This window comes from Strongylocentrotus purpuratus, unplaced genomic scaffold (genome assembly GCF_000002235.5).
Source record: "Strongylocentrotus purpuratus isolate Spur 01 unplaced genomic scaffold, Spur_5.0 spur5_contig_821, whole genome shotgun sequence".
In the NCBI taxonomy this organism is placed as follows: Eukaryota; Metazoa; Echinodermata; class Echinoidea; order Camarodonta; family Strongylocentrotidae; genus Strongylocentrotus; species Strongylocentrotus purpuratus.
Genome location: NW_022145526.1, coordinates 492,799 through 503,622, shown reverse-complemented (window position 1 = coordinate 503,622; position 10,824 = coordinate 492,799). Strand labels below are relative to the sequence as shown.

General features: G+C 38.8%; 1 protein-coding gene and 2 long non-coding RNA genes across 3 annotated transcripts; all 3 read left to right on the top strand.

Annotated features, from left to right (window-relative positions):
* Positions 1-374: 374 nt before the first annotated feature.
* Positions 375-2,396, top strand: LOC115922265. Its single transcript, XR_004063391.1, has 3 exons — positions 375-493; positions 886-981; positions 2,281-2,396. It is a non-coding gene; the product is annotated as an uncharacterized LOC115922265 (long non-coding RNA).
* A 662-nt stretch (positions 2,397-3,058) lies between these two features.
* LOC115918501 lies at positions 3,059-4,503 on the top strand. The gene is made up of 3 exons (XR_004063389.1): positions 3,059-3,186; positions 3,892-4,012; positions 4,413-4,503. It is a non-coding gene; the product is annotated as an uncharacterized LOC115918501 (long non-coding RNA).
* Positions 4,503-9,867, top strand: LOC577419 (indoleamine 2,3-dioxygenase 1). Its single transcript, XM_030980961.1, has 8 exons — positions 4,503-4,509; positions 5,310-5,361; positions 5,651-5,726; positions 6,218-6,299; positions 7,152-7,244; positions 8,231-8,327; positions 9,011-9,087; positions 9,647-9,867. Exons 1-8 carry the CDS (start codon positions 4,503-4,505, stop codon positions 9,865-9,867), a joined length of 705 nt encoding a protein of 234 aa, XP_030836821.1.
* Positions 9,868-10,824: the final 957 nt, after the last annotated feature.

Sequence of the window (10,824 nt, the reverse complement as noted above, 5' to 3'; positions counted from 1 at the left end):
CAACCCGACAGTACAAGGGCATTTCAAGACAGAAATACGAGCACAAATTTCTATTAAATTGTTTAATTCTCGGCACCGATCAGATCAGTATAAGGGTATTTTCTCTGCCTCACTGAGTTTAAATACACTGATCGACTTTAATTATCATAGCAAATTAAAGAGAAATATAGGCTTATTATATAGGGGCAGGAGGGGAGGTATCCACAACCATCTAGATCTCGTTAAGGGTTAATGTTTCAAATTCGCCTCGTTTGGGAGAGGGCCAGTTCGCGATGCCGCGATGTCGATCTAATGCCCACCGAACCGACCAGATTTCGGGAAATCCCCGAAGTCTTGCGCATGCGCATTTGCTGCAGCTTATTAAAACATGGATGGGCTGAATACATCGAGCACATCTGAGATCTCGGATGATCAGAAGAAATCTACTACAGTGGCTGATCCAGAGGATTATCATGCTTCTCATCTCTATGGCTTCGTTGAGCAGAAAACAGACGTAAGAAGTTTCAGACTTCCATAGTGTTAAAATGTCGCGATTTAATAACGCGATTGTCGTATTTGTTTTTGTGTGGGTAGACTAATGTTTGTGTGTTGATGATGCGAGACCGAGTAAGTGAGTGAGAATTAGAGTGAGGTCCTATTTTTATTGTATGACTACGACTCAGTCCGAGTTCTCTGACCGGGATCGTATCACGAGAAAGTCATTGACCCATTGAGCACTTCAATTTTTTTTTTTTTTTTTACTCAACAGTTTCAGTTGTCGCCTAAAATGATCATTCTAAACAGCTAAACATTCAATCTTTTGAATGCATTTGTCTAGAATTGTGACCCTTGTATATCCAATGCAGAATGTCAATTGTACCCTGTCTGTTTCACTTTGTTTTTTAGACTGATCTGCCAGACTACTTCACACCCTGGTCAGACCTCGCCCATCAAACAGAGTCCCTGGTGCAGGGAGGTACACTCAGGAAACACGTTCAAAAGGTGACTAATTGTAGATAGGTCGCAAGGAGGCGAGTTGGCTCAGTCGGTAAAGCGTCCGCCTGTCGAACCAAAGATCCCGGGTTCGACTCCCACCCACGCGGATGACTGAAGCCTGTGTTGTGTTATAACGTGCCCCTTCCCTTGTTCATAGACGCGGGTTATGTTAAATGGAAAACACTCTGTCCCTCGGATAGGACGTTAAATGGAGGCCCTGTGTAGAGAAGAGTCACTACCTTTGCACGTTAAGAACCCACTGCACTATTCGTATAAGAGTAGGGGGAAACCCCGGTATAGTGGTCCACCGGCCACCTGCACACACCCCAGTATATTATACAAATAATGAATGGTTATGAGTTCAATAGTGCGAATATTTTCATGAGTTGAAAGATTAACATTCTATTCAACGAGGCGTCAGCCGAGTTGAATAGAATTAACGTTAATCTTTCAAGGAAAATATTCGCATCATTGAACGAATGAAAAACATTCATTATTTGTTTTATACAACATTGAAGAAGATCTAATAGTACGTTAATCAAAAAATTATGCTTTACCCCTTATATTAAAGATAAATTAAAGTTTGAGTCAAGCCTTTTTGATTACATTCAGATTGCCTTCGCGTCAGATACACGCAGGGATACGCGCGCGCACGGCTGAGAGGTACGCAGTCTGCATATAACCAAAAATGCACGCCGCATATAACCAAAAATGCACGACCGTGCAATATACCATCTATTGAATATCATGTGACCAACAATTCCTCCAATCAAATGACAAGGATCCACGTAGGTGTTGTATAAAGTACGATAATACTCTGTAAAGAGGTCTGTACTCAAAAAGGAAGAAGAAGAAGACACAAACTCTAAATTAATTATACATATTATTTTGTGGTTTGTTTAAATAAATATGATTCAGAGCCCTAAAAAAATGTCAGATGCATTAGTGGAAAGGGCAAAAATGTCTGCACATGCTGCATCCATTTAAACAATAAACTGCATTTCGTGCCAGGAATTTGAAAAAGGAAGGAAAGCTTTAAAATTGTGAAATTGGCAACATGTTGGGAGATTAAAAATCATTGTTTTCTACCAAAATTTGCCATTTTTTCCAACTTTTCAATTATTCTTGATCATGTACTTTATCAGTGACATATTTTTATTTTAACAATATATACCAACAAAAAAATATTGTTGTTGCCAAATTGTATATCGTATGTGGTCAATTCAGCCCTAAAACTGAATCCTGTCTTGAAAGGGTTAAACCATTTTTTTGTCTGTTCTCTTTAAATTTCCATTCCCATTGCAGCTACCATTATTGGATCACGCTAGACTAAGCTCACCCACCGAGCTGAAGACGGCTCTTGTGTACCTGACCTGCATCACATACGGCTATGTGTGGTGCGACGGAGAGGAGGGCATACCTGAGGTAAGTGAGAAGAACAAGATTTTCATAACTTCTTCTTTTTTCACACCTTTTTTTCATCCAAAAGTGATCGCTTTCAGAGATTTAATCTTTCTTTTTTTGTTGGGAGCTGTTTGTCTCATCTTCCTTGTGAAAATGTGTTGTTGTTGTTGTTGTTGTTTTAGTTTATAGGCGTTTGTCATTCAGAAGTGAATATTTACGCCTCTTCTCTAGAAGTCTTTAGAGTTGATGTAGTCTTTGTAAGGGCTTTAACAAAATTTAGTGAGATAAAATGAAAATGTGCTGATTCTCCAATTTCTCCAAGCTATGGAGCATGGGTAGATAGAATTAGACATTTATGGGCTGATATGGGGACCGAGCGTTTTCTTCTATTACTCCTCGCCTGTGGAATTCCCTCCCATCATCTATTCGCGAAATGACAACCTGGACCACTTCAAAGCTTCTCTCAAAACTCACATCTTCCTTCAGACATATTTTAAATGCTAATTTTATTGGAGGAGCTCGCGCCATTGAATGTTTTCTGAAACAGATATATTGCGCCATACAAATGCTGTTCATCATCATCATCATCATCATATGCAATGGCTACCTTTCATTGTTTGCCAGTGTGCATTAATGGACACAATCGTTTTGACCTTTTCTCCCCATATCCCAGGTTTTACCCGCCTGTCTTGCTGTACCCTATGCAGCAGTTGCAGAGAGACTTCAGGTCCCTCCCTCCATCAGCCAGTACAGCTTCATTCTACTGAACTGGAAACTCAAGGACCCCCAAGGCAAAGTGGAACTAGAGTAAGATTACTACAGTCAATTTTTTTTCAAAGCATCAACTCTTTCAGGGTGATATCGGTCACACGTTCTTCAAGTTGGCAACAATGTTATTTTTCTTTCATCTCTACAGTGATAGAATAAAATGCAATGTCTCTGAAAACAATGTGCATGGGTAAGAATGTTCTTGAAAAGTTTTTAAAATGGCAAATTTTGATCAAAACATAATGATCTTCAATCTCTAAAAATTCTACCAATTTAAGGATTTAAAATTGTTTAAAATTCCTAACGTCAAATGTAATATAGTGATGAAACCAAAATGGATGCGGTGTCTGCAGAAATGTTTGCCCTTTCTACTTGTGTATCGAGTATATTTTTGTAAGGCTCTGAATCAAAACTTATTGAGCCAAATCTTAAAATGTGTAATGATTGTTGGGAAAGGGTTTAGGTCGACTATTACCCAGCTTTAGCATAGCTGCATCATGGCGCTCTAGCATTTCAAGGAATTAATTACTACCAGGTACCCATTTACATCACCTGGGTTGAGTGTGGCAAATGTAGGTGAATGTCTTGCCAAAGGACATAGTGCCACAGCGGGACTCGAACCACAGACTTTTCCACTAGACCACGACACCTCTAAATAGGGAGAAATCAATTTTTCAAAAACTTTTAAAGAAATATCAAAACTTGGTAAGGGTGTGAGTAATTCAGTTGTTTTTGTTATTTCAGCAATATGGAATCCATTGTCACCTTACGTGGTGGTAAAGACGAATCGTGGTTCTACTGTACAACAGTGCAAGTGGAGCTAGACTTTGCTCCAGCCCTCTCCAGTGTTATTGAAGCCCAAAAGGTAACGACCTTCATTAAGTTAAAGGGATATTCAGCCTTGATAGCAGACTATTCCAGAAGGAAGCAGAAAAATGAGAGAAGCAGACTGGTATATCCTCCGGATGAAATCTGACCAAAAGAAAAAGACAAATTTATGAATTTTTGAAAGTTGTAATCATTACACCTATGGAAACTTGAAATTTGCTAAATCAAGTTCTGGACAACTTTCCCTGTTTTCCACAACGCACAAAATGTCTAAAATATCTTATTTCAGAATGTTTGACAAGGGGGAAGGGGGGGGGGCTTTCCTTTTACGAGGCTTGTAATGTTAGCCACTGTATATTAATTTGATCGTAACGTTACGTTAAGTCACCTTAAGTTTCAACCAATGTACATGTATCTCCACCTTGTAATTCTTAAAGGCTGTTTTAGATGGATCCTCACAGCGATTGGTGAAGCATCTTAGGACTATAGAGGGAGCTGTTCATAAGATGAGAAATACCTTGAACAGAATGTCCGGTGAGTTGATTTCATTTTGAAATGGACCCTAACAATGCTTGCTACAAATCATTGGGTCATCGCGTCTGGTCAGGTGGTCGCATTTTGTGAAAACCCTACAGCAAATCTACGAAAGGTTTTGTGATCTTTCTGCTTTCGTTTTACGAAAGGTCATGTAACACGCCCACCCAACCGGGTGCAATGATTCAATGATTTGAAGTAGGTATTGAAAAAGCCCCATAGCACTGACTGACACTGTAACCTTCACTTTGATATTTACAATGTACTACATTTTTACTCTTCTAGAAATTAGTAAAAGCAATCATAAAATAGCAGTAGTCATCGGGTTAACACTTCAGTCGCATTCTTTGCCTCTCTGCACTGTCGCTTGTTAACCACACATGTTATTTTGCACAAAACCGTAGGCACCAATTGAGGGAAGGGATGTGCTGTGCTACACAAGGGCAGGGCAATATTATCCTTTTTAGGAACCTTCCTTATAAAGAGTTGCCACTGATCCAAGTCAATCGCAAGTCCTCCAATCAATCGCAAGTTTGCTGCAGTCTCCTACATGTATCTCTTATGTACAAAGTTGCAGTTGATATCAATCACAAATAGGTTGCGATCAATATCAACTCTTTAAAAGATGCGGGTGCCCTGTCTTGATGAGTTCAATCACAACCATTTGAATAATTTTGAAGCCTTTAGTATATCTATCCAAGGATAAATACAATGTGGCACTGGGAGATTATTTGTGTGGCATATAAACAGTTAAAGTTCATATCCGCAAACCCTGATGTTTTTTTTCTTCTGAGAAACAGAGGGCTGTCGGCCACATGTGTTCTTCAATGTTTTCAGACCTTACATTGCTGGGTAAGTTTTTTTTGTAAAAAACATGTTTCGGAGCCCATCCTGCTTGTGCTGTTTGTAACCCTCGCTATGCTGCTTCCTTATAGTCGTGGGCCTTGCATGACACCCCAATGTCATCATTATAATGTATTTCAACATCTACAGTCTGTAGGAAACTTGTTTATATAATCCCCCTTTTCTGCACCCATGAACATTAAACTAGAAACTGCTGCTCCTCTGCAAATTAAATAACAAAGTAAAAAGAATCATTAGTAATCTTTTTACCTGTAACACATTTCATTATACACTGTAGCTGGGACTCAAAGCCATTCAAGAAGAAAAATCTGAAAGGTCTGATCTACGAAGGAGTCAGCAAGGAGCCGTTCAATGTGAGTATATAAGTCTTGAAAGTTTTATTGCATAAACACAATTTTTTTCTTCAAATCCTATTAAATACTAAAGGTGAGAATGACTGTATAATTGCTTTTGACTAGGTACTGTGTTTAGATATTGGGATAGCCCCCACCAACTAGCAGTTTATGAATTATTTCTCAATAGAAAACAAAAAGTATGACGGGAAAATTCTCAAACTATTGAAATGATTAATGTGAATACTTGGAAATGCTTAGATCATTATTGTCTCTATTGGGATCTTCGATTACGACTTTTTGTTTTCTTCTTGACTATACTATTTTTAAAAAATTTTGTTTGAGTTTCAAATTTTCTTGTTTTTCACTAGAAGACATATTTGTCTTTCACTTGGTCAACGTATTTACTGTAAGCCCCCAAAATAGAAGAAAACAAAAGAAGACAGTGTCTACACAATACATAATTTAGCGTTCATGTAATTTCATCATTTGTGATGGGTTTCGCTGTTTAGTTTACAGGGCTAAGTGCTGCACAGAGCTCAACTTTGCCATGTCTTGATGCAGCTTTCGGAGTAGTGCACAAAGAAAAAGAAGGTACAGTGAAACTTTTCTATAAAGACCACCCAAGGGAGACAAGAAAAGTGGTCTTTATAGGCATGTGGTCTTTATGTACAGGTTCCTTAAGTACATGTTTCAATGAGAAACTATTTTCAAGGGGAACAAATTAAAAATATGGTCTCTGTAGACATGTGGTCGCTAAAGCAGGTTTGACTGTAGGAAGAATGAAGGGATTCTAGAAGTGATGCTTGATGGAGTCAAACCTGTATCTGTAAGACCACTCAAAGGCCACACTAGTTGTGGTCTTTATAGGCAGGTGGTCTGTATGTGCAGGTTTTCTTTACACATTCTTCAATGACAAACACAGATTGTGATTCCAGGGGAACTTAAATTATTGTCTTTCTATATATAGGTAATCGCTATTTACGCAGGTTTGACTGTTGTATTATGCTTTTTCAGAAGTAATGATCTCAATATATACATCGTTCGGTAGAAATGTTGGTAAGCCCTGCAAACATCAACCTGATAATCAGATTCATTCGAGCACACAGTATATGCACTATTTCCACTCCTTGCAGGGTATTTCTGCCATTTTGCCACCCTAAAGGCACATATTAGTGCATACCAATCACACCATCTTTCTTGACCATTCCAGATCTCTATTTCTCCCCTGGGTTAGGAGTGCATGGCAAATGTAGATCAATATTGTGCCAAAGGACATCACTGCCCTACTGGGAGTTGAACTGATGACCTTGGTATCCTCAGTCCAGTAATCAAACCAATTGATTCTGGCATGTTGTCAAATGCAATAACAATGCCATTTCCATGCAGTCATCTTTAAATCTTTCCCACTTCAACTGGTCCTTCAATTTTATTTCACATCTGTAGACAAGTCGAGACGATTCTTCCAAGATTACATGCCGAAGCCTCACAGAGACTTGATAGCAGCCATTACATCAGGACCATCCATCAAAGACTACAGTAAGACTTGGTCTTCCTTAAAAGCCCCACTGTCCTACTTGTAGCTACTTGCTCCCTCTATATAGAAAACTACCCTAATCGGTGCCTGTTAGTCCCCCATGATCCTCTTTTTCTTATGTAAGTTGAGAGCTGAGTTAATGAGATAGCCACCTGTCAGCGACCTCGCTTTGTGGTCTAATCCCTTCTGGCCCAGTAGTATTGACAGTCTTTAACCCTTTAATCATAAAAGGGCTGGGAAGAGGAATGCACCCCTACTATATGTTTGCTCGTAACATCTTTTCATTCTTTTGCACCACAAGCTTCTGTGACTGAATAGCCTAGAATCTTGCAATAAGTTACCATGCATCGTCAGAATTGCAGAGTGGCCAGAATGGGCATTACCCCATATGTATTGTACACAGTGAAGGACTGTTATCTGCTAGGAGCCAGAAGGGCGTTAACTCATATACTTTGACTTGAGAATTAAGGCCCTTCTCTCTGTAAGTAATATTAATGATAATAATATGTCTTGTTTACCAAGGGAAGTCTCATCAGTATTAATACTGTTCTCCCTGAGGGCCCTGCAATCATATAATTACCCCGGCTCAAGTATTCAAGGAATTTCTTCCCACCAGGTAACCATTTACATCACCTGGGTGGGGTGTGGCAAATGTAGATTAGTGTCTTGCCAAAAGACATTAGTTCCACAGCCGGACTCGAACCCCAAACCATGAGATCCACAATACGGTGATGTATCCACTAGACCATGAGAACCTCTACTAAATAGATAATACATGATTATATTCATTTGCAATAATTGCCAAAACATTTGATACATAGGCATGGAACTCATCATGCCTTATTTATAAGATGATTATCTTATAAAAATTATTGAAAATTATCAATCCATTTTAAAGTATTAAGCTATAAAATACTTCATGAAAGGGATTCTTCATCAAAATAATAATGAGCTGTGAAATATTTTCATACTTTATTTTTCCTATCAGTACATTCATCAGACTCACCTGAATCACTTGAGACGTACAACGATTGTCTTCAAGCCATGAAGTCTTTCAGAGACTCTCATCTACAGATTGTGACCAGGTATATTCCTTCTGAGCCCCATTTCACAAAACTTGTCATCAGTGACAACTAAATGACAGTATTTGTTATAAGCTAGTGAGATGCTTGCTTGTGATTGGTTATCAGCAGATTTGTTACTGATTTTTGTCATTTGTCATTGAAAAAAGGCTTTGTGAAACGGGTCCCAATTATCAATTTTTAGTGCAGCAATTGCTGCCAACTTTGCTCCAGCGACAAATGCTCTGGGCTTCATGTTGCCAAATCTAAAGGGTTCGGGTTAGGGTTAAGATCAGGCTTTAGGTTTAGTGTTGGGCAAAGTGTTGGTACAGTGTTTGAAAAGAGGAATTTGGTTAGGGTATGAAACTACTGCATAGCAGTGTACTGTTGAACCCTCCTGTTCAAGCCAGGGAAACCTTTAGAGACATGCATCTACAGGTAGTAGCCAGGTAAAATCTACCTTCTCCTATATTCACTTTCTGTTGACAATATAACTTGATTGAAATCTTCAACTGGACGTAATGGAGTTGCCCTTGGACTTTAAGCTAAATTTGAATCTTGTTTAAACACCTGTTCAGATATTAAGCATTTAAACCTAGGTGTTTTCTTTTTCATATAAAGTGTAAACAAATGGCAACTGTCTGCAACAAAGGTTATATCTGGGGGAGGCTTTAGAATGACCAATTTTGATCATGTATTTTGTGCAGGTTTATCATCAACATGGCTCATCAGAAGACTGGCCCTGGATCATCAAGCAAGGGTGCTACAGGAACAGGGGGAACAGGTATGAACTTTGATGAATATATTGCAATTGATTAGGTCAATTTGAATTTCCCATTTGCATGTTGATTACAACTTTTAAAACAAATCATAACTTTCTATCTTACTTTCTGTCCAATTTAATTCAGACTTTCATTTTTCTGTTCAGTTCAGTTGTATTGGAAATGCTTGCAATTGCACATAGCGCCTAGTGCATAGGTACTTTCTTTATGGTAGTGACATGAAACGGGAGAACCATGGTAACCGTGGTACCGAGAACCAAGGTAACCTTAGTACCAAGAACCATGGTAACTGTGGTATTGATAACCTTGGTAACCACATGTGGTGGATGGTAATTTGGACAAAGAATCATGGTACGGTACAGAAAACCATGGCTACCATGGTTCCTTGTCCAAATTACTATCCACCATAAGAACCATCGTAACTCCTCATTTTTTTTTCTCGCTTAAAAATCTGTATCTTAAGACCACTACCTAGAAATACCACTTTTCATGTCTCCCTTGAGTGATCTTTATATATAGGTTTCACTGTAGTATTTCTATTTCTTTTCAATCTCACCCTAGATTTAATGACCTTTCTGAAGGGACTGCGAGACTCCACCCTTAGGGCTATGCTGCGCACCACCAGAGGAGGAGATGGAGAAGATGCCTCCGAGCATCTCGTTCCTACGGCAACCCCTCCAGGATGGGTGAGAGGAGACGTGAAGAGGGCGCTTCAAATTACATTGGTGTTTGTTGCCGCTGCAGCCGGTACCATGCTTGTAATGAGGAAGTTTTCACGATGATGGAATATCCTTGTGGTCTGTGGAATATGACTGTCTAGAAAGGGTTCAAGATAGGGTGAAATTCAGGGCCCTATCTTACAAAGAGTTACGATTGATCCGAATCAGTCGTAATAATAATAATAATATTTAGCTTTTATATAGCGCTTAATACAATGTCTCTAAGCGCTTTACAAATATATTATTACCCCGGTCATTGGATTCAGTGCTTGCCCGCACACATTGTATGCACAATCTCCACTCCCTGGGGAGCATTCCAGCCAGGCGTTACTTGACGCTCAAAAACTGTTTGACCAGTATCAATCGTATCAATCTTAACTCAGCGTAAAGTTCCAATTGATTTACAATCAAGCGCAGCTTATAAGAAATCCATCGTAGGCTTGGGTTGCCTTCGGTACACCCAATCAATTATTACAATCATGGCTGCCATGCTAATGTTTGTTGCAGAAGGGGAGGATCAAGAGGAAGAGACAATTTCATAGGGTGTTCCGTGATCACACCCAGCCTCTGAAATTTGGTGACAGAGACGTCAAAAGAAAGGATAGGTTTACGAGACAAGGATGCATGACCTTATAGAGCCAAAACTAAATATCACAAGGCAGGAAGAAGTGACTCCTTACCAGACCAGCTGCAAATGTTATAATAGTTGCTCTTAACTTTTTTGCGACTGGTGCACCCTTATAAAAAAAGTACCATGGTTCTTGGTCCAAATTCATACACAAAGAACGTTTAAACACTTTTTTATTTTAAGTTTTACCTTAAGATTTTTCTTTTTTCTTTTTGAGGCCGCCATCCTAGTCAAGCTTCGCTTATGATTGCGGTCTTCTGCACTTTTTCAACTGATAGTTTGGATAATACTTTAAATTTATAATATTATGTTATAGAAATATTAAGTTTGTTATTATATGTACATATGTAAAAAAAAATTTAAAAAAATTAAAAAAAAATTTTGACATGAAG